The sequence below is a fragment of the Propithecus coquereli genome, unplaced genomic scaffold (assembly GCF_000956105.1).
Source record: "Propithecus coquereli isolate 6110/MARCELLA unplaced genomic scaffold, Pcoq_1.0 Scaffold339, whole genome shotgun sequence".
In the NCBI taxonomy this organism is placed as follows: Eukaryota; Metazoa; Chordata; class Mammalia; order Primates; family Indriidae; genus Propithecus; species Propithecus coquereli.
In genome coordinates, this window is record NW_012149052.1 from 651125 (window position 1) to 664301 (window position 13177).

The 13177-nt window shown below is 45.2% G+C and overlaps 1 protein-coding gene across 1 annotated transcript in view; it reads left to right on the forward strand.

The window, feature by feature from the left end:
• The window catches only part of PCSK5 (proprotein convertase subtilisin/kexin type 5), a 436684-nt gene that overhangs the window by 405962 nt on the left and 17545 nt on the right, over positions 1 to 13177 (forward strand). Inside the window, exons 31-35 of the mRNA XM_012650669.1 lie at positions 320 to 537; positions 1622 to 1858; positions 5552 to 5782; positions 8276 to 8453; positions 12260 to 12477. Of these exons, the coding sequence (XP_012506123.1) occupies positions 320 to 537; positions 1622 to 1858; positions 5552 to 5782; positions 8276 to 8453; positions 12260 to 12477 (1082 nt within the window). The remainder of the gene's footprint in view (positions 1 to 319; positions 538 to 1621; positions 1859 to 5551; positions 5783 to 8275; positions 8454 to 12259; positions 12478 to 13177) is intronic.

Sequence of the window (13177 nt, forward strand, 5' to 3'; positions counted from 1 at the left end):
CTCTAAAGGAAAGCTCTAATAAAAAGAAAGAAAAATTAATGAAAATCAGGGAGTCCCAGGGAAAAGAGAAGACGACTAAACTATACACAAATTCATGACAGTTGTTTTCAAACAGATCACACCCACAAGGGTAATGCCTACCCTTTTCATTCTGTTTTTCTGGATGTTCCTTCTCACTGGGCTTCCTCGAGAAATCCTGCGGGTTCCTTTTGGTTGGCAGCAGCCCTTTTGTTTTTAGTTCTAGTTCCTTCGTCCCCGGGTATGAATCATCTCTCCAGTGGGTCAGCTTCTCCAGTTGTGCTCTCTCTCCCTTCTACAGCGGCTTCTACGCAGAAGACGGCATATGTGAACGCTGTAGCTCTCCTTGCAGAACATGTGAAGGAAATGCCACCAACTGCCATTCCTGTGAAGGAGACCTTGTCCTGCACCACGGAGTGTGCCAGGAAACCTGTTCCGAGAGGCACGTGGCTGTGGAGGGGGTGTGCCAGCCTTGCCCAGAGAGGTGTCAGGAGTGCATCCACGAGAAAACATGCAAAGGTACCAGGGAGCATCTCAAGGGAGGGCGGGGCTCTGCTGAGCCACCCCGGGTGGAGGCCGGCTATCTGGGGGTGGGGTGTCCAAAGACACCGTGGGTACCAGTCTCCCTCCTTTTACTGAAATTTATCTCTCCCGTGCCTGTCATTGAGGAAATTGAGAGTGAGATCCACCCTTCTCATCATGGATTCTGTAAACTAAGACAAACAGGAGCCCCCTTTGCATGATTTCTTGCACAGACATACACACGTGTACACACACAGGTGTGCCAAGCACTATCCTAGGTTCTAGAAATACAGATAAGAGCCCAAAGTTCCCATGTTTTCGAGCACAAAATCTTACAAACAGATATTAAACAATAAAACAAAGAGGTAGCCAGAAAATTACAATTGTTACAAAGAATAAGAAAGAGAATCTCAGGAAACTATAAGACTGAGATTGTCACTCTGCCTATGAACAGTTTCCCCTCCACCCCTGGAATTATCACCCAGGAATAGCTGTCCATTTTCCTCTCTGAAATAAGACGGACTCATCTAACTGGTGCTGTCCTATCCAAGATGTTCTCCTGGTGTGATCTAAAGTGTTTTCCGGGATTCCCCCAAACAGGAAAATGAACACAAAATAAACTCAATGCATTCTTCACACTCATTAGCCATTTATTCATTGTTTGACCCTATCAATCAATGAAAAATCAACTAAGCCAACAATTCCTAGACTGCTTTCTATATTGAATAGGGTGCGAGGTGCTCAATCCAATTTTAAAAACTGTTAATGCTCTCCAGGTTTTCCTAACAATCCCACCAGAATCTCAACCATCCATCTGCCACAGCACTGGAATTTTTTCCACCTCCAAACGGCAGGCCATTTCAGTGCATAAATCTAATCAGGCCACCATGTGTGGCCTCCTTCTCGCAAGGCAGGGCTTATTAGACATCGAAGTTGTGCCCTGACCGGGTGGGGATGGGGCAAGTGTACCCCCAGCTCAAAAGAACCAAAGTGGTCAGGGACAGGCTAGCCCACTGGAAAGGCAATGAGTTCCTTTCTCGTATACCCCTGGGGATAACTTGCCACTTCCTCCTCCCCCCAGAGTGCCTGCCTGAGTTCTTCCTGCACAGCGACATGTGCCATCAGTCCTGTCCCCAAGGCTTCTACAAGGACTCACGCCACTGTGTCCCCTGTCACGAAGACTGTCTGGAGTGCAGGGGCCCCAAAGCTGATGACTGTGAGCTCTGTGCTAGTGCTTCCTTGGTCCTCTACGATGGGCTGTGCTTGAACGAGTGCCCAGCAGGAACTTACTATGAAAAACAGACTAAGGATTGCAGAGGTAAAGACTTTCAGGATACATGGCCAGACACGGCATCCCAGGGAGCCTAACGAGATGGGTTTCTGCCCAGACAAAACAGGCTTTGGAGTTTTCACAGTTCCAGCCCCACAGCTGTCACCTCACTTTTACCCTCCCACTCAAGGAAGCGTGTTTTGAATTGGTTCTAATTAATTTTTTAAATGAATCACTCACAAGCTTTGATCATGTAAGTTTTATTAGTAGGAAATCATGTGGACCTGTAACCACACCGGGTTCATTGCCTGATGTGCGGCAAGTCAGTACACAGATATGCCGAGTTGCAGCAGAGAAAGACGTTTAATCATAAGGCAGCCAAGCAAGGAGACAGGAGGAAACCTCAAATCTGCCTCCCCGAGGAGTTTGGGACTAGGAATTTTAAGGGGTCAGGATGAGTAGTGGGCCAAGGTGTGGGGATCATTGATCGGGGGAAGTCACGGGATGGGAGGTGAAGCGACTGCATGCTCGTGCTGATTCGGTTCTCCTGTCGGGGTCTTCAAACCGGTTGGAATTCAGAATCTGAAAAACGTCTTAAGCAATTATTAAACAAAATCCTTACAATTCTAACATCAGAGAGCCTATCTATAGGAACGATGGGTTTGCAAAAGTCAATATTTAGTGCTACATGACTTTTGGTTAGTAAACAGGTATAAGGAAGTGGGCCAAAATGCAGTCTGATTAGTGCTTGATTATAACTGCTAGGGAGGGTGGGAAAAAAATTATTATAACTATATTTCTGTCCAGAACCTGGCAAGTAATTCTTTTTAACCCTGTGAGGACAGTTTCAGACCCTCCTCACACCAGTGGCTAGGAACTACTGGTCAAAAGGAATTCTCAGGTTGATGCGGTGGCTCACACCTGTAATCTCAGCACTTTGGGAAACTGAGGCTGGAGGATTGCTCAAGGCCAGGAGGTCGAGACCAGGCTAGGCAACATGGCTAAACTCTGTCTCTACAAAAAATAAAAAAGAATTCTCATGTGAAGATTTACAGCAGAGATGATGAGCCTTCAAAAGTCACCCCAAATGGGAGATATTTCTTAAAATGTCAAGCCAATATAAGTTTATAGCATAAGCAAACTGTGCCACGGAGGACTTGCTTGGTCTCCTCTGTCTCCCCTGTCTCCCTCCATTGTCTGCCCCCTGCCCCAAAGCTCTGCTCCTTCCTCCTCCTCATCTTTGCTCCTCCTGCTTGGAGGCCCCCATTCCATCTCCCACCAGGCACTTCAGTCCCAACACGTTCAAGAAAGGCTCTGCTGTTATTTACACCTCCTTATATTCTAACTGGGCACAAATTGTTTGTCTCTTATTATTTATCAGAGAACAGAAAAATGAAATAAATTGTCCACGACTAGAGGTATTCTCAAGCAAACGAATGAAGAGTTCTGGGGGAGGGGGCTTTTCCAGAGCCCCAGGATTCGTGGCAATGGGGCAGCCGGTGGCACTTCAGCTCCTGTGTTTCCACCCAGCAAGCATTAGATGGATACCAGGGGCAGTCCCCCTAACAGTGGCGAGGGCCTGAGGGTGGCCCTTTTTTTTTTTATTTCAGCATATTATGGGGGTACAGATGTTTAGGTTATGTATGTTGCCCTTGCCCCTCCTCCGCCCCATGGTGGCCTTTCATAGAGAAACTTTGGGCCACCCACGCCTTAGGACACAGGGGAGGGGTTTTGGTAGAACAGGAAGACGGGCCTCACTCCTGGAGCTTTCTGCTCAGCCTTGGGATCTGGATATGCCGCTTTTTGTGCTTTATATAAAGCACTATTTAGTGTCAGTGTCCCACCTGCCTACTTGTGACAAAGAGGGTGGACTTCAAGGTGGGTGGCTGTGCCTGCCTGCAGAGGAGGCAGGAGTCAGCACGTGTGGCAGCGATGGAACCCAGGGTCAGCTGCAAGGAGACATTTGAAGATTCAGCCAAGGCCTTCAGCGCCATCTTGGTCTTGCCTGTACTAGGGCAGGTGCTGAGGCTCCTCTTCTGGCCTTTCTCGGGTGTTCAGTAATCAAAGAAATTTACCACACAGAGAGCTTTACAGGTCTCAAAGTGTGTTTTATTAGTTTATCTGATTTAATTATCTCCTTGAGAAAGGCCCCTGGCTGTCCATTACAATCACCTGAGCAGCTCTAAAAAGTACGAATGTCTGTGCCCACTTCAGACCAACTTGTTAAATTTCCCCTGCCCACCCACCCCACCTATACCCCCTGTAATTCTGGTGCTTAGTGAGGGTTGAGAGCCGTTGAGGTAAGTGCAGTCTTCTCCATTTTTCTGAGAAAGAAACTGATGCGTTGAGAAGTTAAGCATTTGCTCAGTGTGACCCAGCTAGTTAGGGCAGAGCGGGAAACCCACCTGCGGTCTGTCCCTACAATGCATGGCACTTTCCACCGCTGCAAAGGGAGGCTCGGGAATCTGGTACAGGAAGAAACAGAATGACAACCGAAATTTCCAGAAAGAAGATACAAAGGACCTGACTAAAAATCAAGATTTGGGTAGGCGTAGAGAGGCATCTGGAACAGAGCAATCTCTAAGCTGGATCTCCTCTAGGAAACACAAGGCCTTTGGATCCATTCTGGCCGTCCCACATTATCCCCTAACTGATAGTACAGACACCTCTAAAAATCCCACCCCTTTCCCATGGCATTGGGGCAGAACCAGCAAGAGTGCTTGTTGAGGTCCTGGTTCAACTCCTGATTCTCCCCTTTTCAGCTACAAGACTTAGCATCACCAGCCTCAATTTCCTAGTCTAGTTAAAATAAGATGGTGATAGGAACATCAGTAATAACACCCATCTATTCCTCCAGCAAATGCCTGCTGGGGGTCGGCTATGTGCCGTGTGCTCTTCCAGGCCTGGGCAACAGCAGGGAGTGATACAGGCAGAATCCTGCCTTTGTGGAGCTCACATTCTTTTGGGGAAGACAGACCCTGCAGTCGTTAAGTCAAGAGAAAAAGTAAGGCAGGGAAGGGAAACAGGAAGATGGGCAAGATGGAGATGAAACTTGAGAGATGTCCCAAAAGATATCACTAAGAGAAGGAGGAAGCAAACCATGTATATATCTGGGAGAAGAGAATTCTAGACAGAGACAATGGCAACTCACTCCCAGAGGTGGGAGTGAGTTGTTATTTTATTTGTCTAAGAAAAATGTTTATTGAGCATCTATAATATGCCACGCCCTCTCATTGGCACTGAGCATTCAGAAATAAATACTAAAAGAGATCTTTTTTGTCAATGGGCCATTATAACATATTGCAACGATTGCAGTATTAGTGAGAATCCCGAGGCATTCTGGAGGTGAGTGGAGGACCATAGCAACAGGCACTGTGATGGCGGAAAGGCCACGTTCCAGCACGTGGAAGCGTGCTACCGCAGCATTGCTTGTTCTCATCTTGTTGCAGTTTGGGGGATCACAGTGAGCCTTACTAATGTTTCTGAGGTGGCTGATGCAGAAGACACCCTCTGGGTATTACAGAGAAAGTAAACAGCCATTTTCTCTCATTTTGCAACAAGAATTCTCGAACCCAGAGCCGAAGGGCTGCCCCCAACTCATGGCCCCGCACCCTTGGATAAAAATCTCTGGAAGAAATGTGGAAGGAAGGTGAACACCCTTTCCAGGGGAAGCCATTGCCTCTAGGGGCGCCCTGGCCCTCCCTGTCTCACTCTCTGTTTGCTCCCCCACCACACCCACAGATTGCCCCGAGTCCTGCTCAACCTGCTCGTCAGCTGGGACCTGCACCGCCTGTCGGGAAGGCTGGAGGTTGAACAGCCACGGGGGCTGCGTGGCTAAGGAGGAGTGTGCCCCCACCGAGTACTGGGATGAAAAGGCTCTTGGGTGCAAGCCCTGCCACACTCAGTGCTTCCGCTGCACAGGGCCTGCCAGGGACCAGTGTCACACTTGTCAGAGGAAGACCCTTCTTCTCAGTGAGTTACTTCTGTGAGGGGAGGGCTTTGTTTTCCCCTCCCTTGGGGAAACCACCTTGCACAGTGCCTAGTGTCTAGTAGACATGGGCTTTCTTCTTTTTAATTTTTGCTTTGTGTTTGGGAAAGTTTTAAGCCTATAGAAAAGATACAAGTGTGAGAATAGTACAAAGAACAGCATACATAGGTGCTGTACCCCGTCACCCACTGCCAATCTCTGACCCCATTTACACCATCATTTGTCCGCCCTCTCTCTCCTCTATCTATGTAAATGTATGATAATCCACAATGTATTTTTTCTAAACAATTTGAGGGCAAGTTACACACATCATGGTCCCTTTCCCACAAATACTTTAGTACATATTTCCTAAAAATAGAAATATTTTCTTATATAGCCACTGGAAAGTTGTCAACTCTAGTAAGTTTGACATGGATACAATATTAATACTCTAACACACCATCTGTATTAAAACTTTGCCAATTTCCCTTCAGAGCAGGTGCTGCATTTAGCTTCCATGTCCCGTTAGCCTCCTTTAATCTGGAATGTTTCCAAGACCTTCTTTGTCTGTTATAATATTGATGTTTTAGAAAAATACAGTCCCTATTCCCCCTTTTGGATTGGTGTGACGTTTCCCTGTGATCAGATGGCGAGTGTGTGTTCTCAGCCAGAATTCTTCATAGGTGATGTTGTGCCCTCTGAGAATCCTACCTGGAGGCCCCTGATACCTACCTGCCTCTCATTGGTGATGTTGACATTGATCATCTGGTCGAGATGTTCAGTTTCTCCACTGCATAATTACTATTTATTCCCATGTAATTAATAAGCGGTCTGTGGGGACACACTTTAAGAATATGTAGCTATTTTGCTCCTCCTCAAAATTTCCCCTTGATTTAGCGTCTGTTGATTAATAAATCTTCTTGGACAACATGTGGCACAGTCCAAGGTTGGCCACCTCCCACAGCTCAGGACGGAAGGTTCTTGCTCATATGAGGCGATGTCCTCAGGTTACGAGGGATACCATGATTAGGCTTGAAACAGTGTGGGAGAAAGAAAACGAAACAAAACTCAACTAAACTGAAAGAAAAAGCTGTAGGAGAGAAAAGAAAAAGATGGATACGGTGAAGACGAGGAACATTAGCACTTGTCTCTCTGGCCCGTAGAATAGACCTGAGATGCCAGACACTCAGAGTAGAAATTTGCAGCAAGTTTTTCCTCTGCTTGTTGAGCAAGGACACATTCCCCTGCTAAGACACAGGGATGCCCACCCTCGTACCACTCCCGATCACGTCACCACAGAAAACACTCAGAGATACAGTCTTCTCCACCCGTCCGTCTTCACTCCTGGTACACACATCTCAGTGTCTTCTCCCTCCCAGCAGTCGTTCCTTCATGAAAACATTTCCTCCAACCACATCCATATAATACTCCCACCCCACCTCCCCACCTTCCCCACACACACCAGGACTCCAGTGGTCACATAAGACGCCTTCATAGAGAGAGGAAGGCATCTCATCACTGGGCATGCAAATTAGGCTAGAACTGAGACTTCAGCACTCGTGTGTGACACGATGCAGAGCTGTAGGTCCCCGAGGGCTGGGCACAGGATTTGCTCAGGCCTGGTCTTCTCACATTCTCCCCACCCTGCCCCCGACCACCATACCACGAGGGTCAGGCTAATTACCAACTAGATAATTTTTTGGAAGTTGTGGTAGACTGAATAAAGCCTCCCCCTGGAGATGTCATATCCTCATCCCTAGATGCTACACATATATTACCTTACACAGTAAAAGAGACTTTGCAGTTGTGCTTTAATTAAGGATCTTGGCACGGGGAGATTGTCATGGATTATCCAGGGGGTCCAGTGTAATCACTGGGGTCTGATAAGAGAGAGGCAAGGGGAGCAGGAACAGTAGCAGAAGGGGATGTGGCCAGCAGCAGAGGGAGAGAGAAAGAAGATGCTGTGCTGCTGCCTTTGAAGGTGAAGGAGGGGGCCACGAGCCAAGGAATGCAGTTGGAAAAGGCCAGGAGACAGATTGTCCCCCAGAGCCTCTATAAAGAACAGAACCTTGTGGACCCATTTTGGACTTCTGAGCTCCAGAACAGTAAAATAGTAACTTTGTGTTGTTTCAAGGCACCAAGTTGGTGGTAATTTATTCAAGCAGCTATAGGAAAATACTACAGAGGGAGGTGTTTTTCCTTTAGGGGAGTGGGCTTCCCCCTAGTTAAACAGCTCCATTGGCGGGACAACGACTCAGCCTGTAGTTTCTGTTCTACCTGCCACAGCGAGTCCACCCTGACTTCTGTTTCCTCTGAACTCCTGATGGCCTTAGGACTTTCATCTTAGTTCCCAAGCACATCCATCAGCCCAAGGGGACGTTGACCCATTCCTCCTGCATCCCGTCCTGCCATGGTACAAAGTGGGGAGAACATAGAGGGGGTTTGGAAGACTTGTGTCATGTCTGATGTTTAGACAGACTCTTTTCCTCCCGTGACAGACACAACCTGTGTGGAGGACTGCCCAGAGGGCTACTATGCCGATGAGGGCAGCCACCGCTGTGGCCCCTGCCACAGCTCTTGCAGGACGTGTGAGGGGAGACACAGCACGCAGTGCCGCTCCTGCCGACCGGGCTGGCTCCAGCTGGGAAAAGAGTGCCTGCTCCAGTGCAGAGAAGGGTAAAGCACTCAGTACATACTCCCCCTTTGAATTCCACAGCCACTCCAAACAGCAACCCATTTTGCAGATGAGGAAACTAAGGCTAAGAACACTTAGGTTCCTTTTCTTTGCTTTAGGATTTGTTCTGATTCAGATTTAACATTTCAGGTCTCCCTTGTGTGTATGAGGAGAGCTGTGCGTATGGAACCTTGATTTACAAAGGAAACAACTTCAGTGAACATCTCCATTTATACCCCATTAATTCTCCAACCTGTTATGTCTCCATAAATCCACAAATTACAGGTTTTGTTATCATAAACAACCTAGACACACTTGATATATCCTGAAAGCATTTCACAGATAAGGACTCTATTATTTTTCTGCTGGGAAAATCTATTATTGTGTCTATTAGAAGGTCTGGTTACCAGCGTATTTGGAAGAGGATTTGACTGGGTCATCACTTTCCCCCGATGGGCATCCCCAGTAGAAAGAAAGGTTGATTATAGGCCTGTTGTGGACCCCTCCTTCCCAATCACTCACCTAGACCACACAGAGCTTCCAGAGATTCCAGACCTGAATCAAAGAGCTATAACCGTGGACCTTCCCTAAATGCTTTTACCAAAATTGACGTGTCTCTTCAGTGCTATAGCAATTACTGCTTGTTTCATTCATTTTATTTTATTATATTTTTTAAAATGTTTATTTATTTATTTTAGAGACAGGGTCTTGCTCTGTTGCCCAGGCTGGAGTATAGTGGCATTACCACAGCTCACTGCAACCTCTAACACCTGGGCTCATGCAGTCCTCCTGCCTTAGCCTCCCAAGTAGCTGAAACTACAGGTGCTCACCAGGAAGCTTGGCTAATTTTTTTTCTTTTAGTAGGGACAGGGTCTTGCTATGTTGTTTCATTGATTTTAGTGCTGTGTATTGCCTTCCACCTTGATTTAACTCATTCGTTCATTCACTCATTTATTTAATACGTTTAATGGCAAGTACCTCGTATGTATGAATAAGATGAGTGAGACAAAGACTTTGATCTTTAGGAGCCTATTCTTATTCTTTATGTCTCCTCCCAAGAAAATTATAAACTTCTGGAGGAAAAACACCTCTTATTTTTCACATATGCTACTACAACACACAGAACAGAGCCACACACATTAGCAGCTCTAGAAAAACACCAGCCACGTCGATGAATAAAGGAAAGCTCTGCCGGACAAGAGCGGGGATGGGGCTACTGTGCTTAGCCCTTCAGCTTCACCCTAATAAGTGTCTGGAAAGATCTGGATCCCATCTTCCCCAAATCAAGTCTTTAAATACCGGCAAGCACAAAGAAAGGGGATAATCCTGTGGTCTAAATAGAATGCAGACCATGGAATTCAAAAGACAATCATTCCACAGTGTGTGAAGTTGCCCATAAGAGGCTGGGGAGATGTGTAGGTTGCCATCCATCTCTCTAATGGGGAAGAAATGGAGTATTAATGATGTACAAATGGAGAATTATTTCTTTTGTAAAATCAGTGTTCCACATGCATTGCCCAAGCCTTGTATGCCTTGGAAAAGCAAGTGTGTGATTCTCTGCACCCTGTCCCAACACCCATGATTATTTTGATGTTCAACCTCACAGAAGGTTCTTCAAACCCCGAGTTATTGTTTGTACTTATACACAAGATGCTCTTTAAGAATATGAGGCTCAAAAGGTTTCATAGTCCCCTCATGCAAAAGAGTCATCAAGGTAAGCAGTGGTGCTGTGCTCTTCTCTTCCTCTGATCCAGAACACTCTTCATTATCTTTCTGTTAGCATTACTCCTGATAATTTTTAAAGCTTACTTGGAATTAATAAGCTTTCTTTCCCGAGGTTCCTATTTATGCTTTTCATCTTTATAATTACCTGTAATAACGATAATAATAAAAAAAACTTTTGTATGCTGCCTTAGAGTTACAAAGAATTTCCCTCACAATGTATCTTTATTTTTTTATATATATTTCTTTTTTTAAATTCTTTTGTTTTTTGGAATCTTCTTCTCAGCCTGCTGACTTATCACAATGTATCTTTACATCATGATTTCATTCTACAGTTGTCTCATGAGGCTGATATTAGTCTCTCCATTTTATAGACAAGGAAACTAAGGCTCAGAGAGGCTAAGTGACATGCCCAAAGTCACATAGCTACTGACACACAGTGGAGGTAGGAAGAAAAATCCAATCTCATGACTCCAATCCTGTGTATTCTCTCTGTTCTGTATAGATTTTCACTTTTTTCTGTTTTCTTATGACTCCAATCCTGTGTATTCTCTCTGTTCTGTATAGATTTTCACTTTTTTCTGTTTTCAGTTCTATGTGGTCTTTGCTAAGTATACAGTTCATGATCAGTGCTTTTTTTGTTGCTGTTGCTGTCGTTCTCTTTTCAACACCTTATCTCTCAAATACCTCAGAGTCTTAGAGATTAACATATCACAGTATTTGTTCTTTACCTAACTGCAGAAAACCAAGCAGGGCTTAATTTGTCATAAGCTGGGCCACTGAGGTACAAGTGTATACAGGTGGCTAAATAGAGGCAAGCTCAGCATTACCTAGGCATGGCGGTAGTTTTCAACAAGTTCATGGAGCTGAATTAGACTCCAAAAAAAGCCCAGTAGTTTTGCACCAGAGAAACCACAGATGAACCTTCAGGTTTCTAGGATAGCTTCAGTGTGCTGATGTCCAGAGATACAGGCAGGAGTCAGATGACCTTTAGAATTCCATCCTTACTGATATTTTCTTTATCCTTTTTTATCTTATTTGCAAGATCTTTGTTTACCTTCAACTGAGGCACCGTTTTGGAATAATGGTGTTTAACAGATAACTTCAGATCACATTGTCCCATTTCATTGGCTGTTTGACCTTAAGCAAGTTGTCTAAATTTTCTCAGCCTCAGTTTTTGCTTCTGTAAAATAGGAATAATTATATCTAAACCATAAGATTAGCTGTGAGGATTAGTCATAACATTTATAATTATCACTAATATACATTAATTATTTAAAATATTCCAGGCACTGTCCTCATTACTTTCTCTGTAATCACATATTTAATTTTAGGTACTATCCTTAGCCCCATGTTACAGATAAGGAAGCTGAGACACAGGTATGTTGAGTGACTGGCCCAAGGTCACACAGTTCATAAGTGGTATGGCTGAGATTTGAAACCACATGGTCTTCTTTCAGAGGCCAAACTCCTAACTACCATGCTCTAGTGTCTCATTTGCAAGTTCAATAAGATGAAATAATGTTTAGGAAGTCCCTGGGGTACCATGAGGCATATCAGTAACAACTTAATGAATGGTGAATATTGTTATCATATTTAACCTCCAAAAACCTTTTCAAAGTTAAACATATTTTGTAAAGGCCAACATCACTCATGTCACCCACCTCCTATTTCAACATTTTTTTTAATTGAGAAACTATATTAATAAGAAATGTCTTCCATTCCCTGATCCCATTCGACACAACTTAAAGCTTGACTTTGGAGAAGGATACGGAAGAAAAAGGCAATAGTAACCAACAATTATCAAGTTGCTACTATGTGAGATTAATACTAGGTCTTTTCATATGTGTTGTCCAATTTAATTTTCACAAATAACAGAATAGGGATTGTAATACCCAATTTACAGAGAAGAAAACTGAGAATCATTAGATTCATTAGCATCATTAGTAATGAATCTAATGGGTAAAGAAGCTGAAGTCCCCCAGCTTGGAAATGAACCCTGTCTGACTAACCATGTTTTTTTCACCACACCCAGTTTAGGAGCAAAGCTTAGTATTCCATCTTTGCTTTCCCTGCTTGGTTTCAGATATTACGCAGACAACGCCACAGGCCGGTGTGAGAGGTGCAACAAGAGCTGCAAGGCATGCCGGGGCCCGCAGCCCACAGACTGCCTGTCTTGCGATACATTTTTCTTTCTGCTCCGCTCCAAGGGAGAATGTCATCGCACCTGCCCACATCACTACTACGCAGAGCAGAGCACGCAGACCTGTGAGAGATGCCACCCGACCTGTGACAAATGCAAAGGTGAGGGGCCATCTATCATTTTGCACGTGCGAATGGAAACATGAAACGGTTCTCTGCTTTGCCCTTTCTCCCTTCTCACCATCTTTGGTGGTTCCTGTCACTTCCCAACCCCATCCCAGCCCTCTCCAGCATCGGCACCCTCTGTTCGCTCTTAGCTTCTGCCTCTGCCTTCTGACCTGGGCTGCTCCTGCTACACTGCCGCCCCATCAGGCCCCCGTCCTTCCAGGCCCAGCACAGGCATCACCTCCTGGAGGAAATGTCCTGCACCTACTCCTTTTTCCTACTCCACCTGTTGGATCTGCCTAGGGAAATTCATTTATTTTTATTACTTCAACAACTCCTTCAAATTTCTGCCTTAAACTCTCCCAAGCTCCATTGCTATATTCCAGATACCTAGTTGTCTGTCCCAGGGAGCCTTAAAATCAATGGTGAAGGGCCCACCATCCAACCCTGAGCCCAGGACGACACCTTGAAGTTACCCTTGATTCATCTCTTTCCCTCTCCTCCTGCCCAACCCACCTACCTCCAATGAAGCTGGACTTCAAGGCCTGTTGATCCTCTTTCCTAAATATTTTTCTAATTAGATCTTTCTCCATTCTCATTATCCTCATTTTTCATTCAGAAATGAATGAAATGATTCACCAGAATCTATTTTCACATCTTTTGAAGTAGCCAGCAGGTCACCCCAATTCTGGTCCCC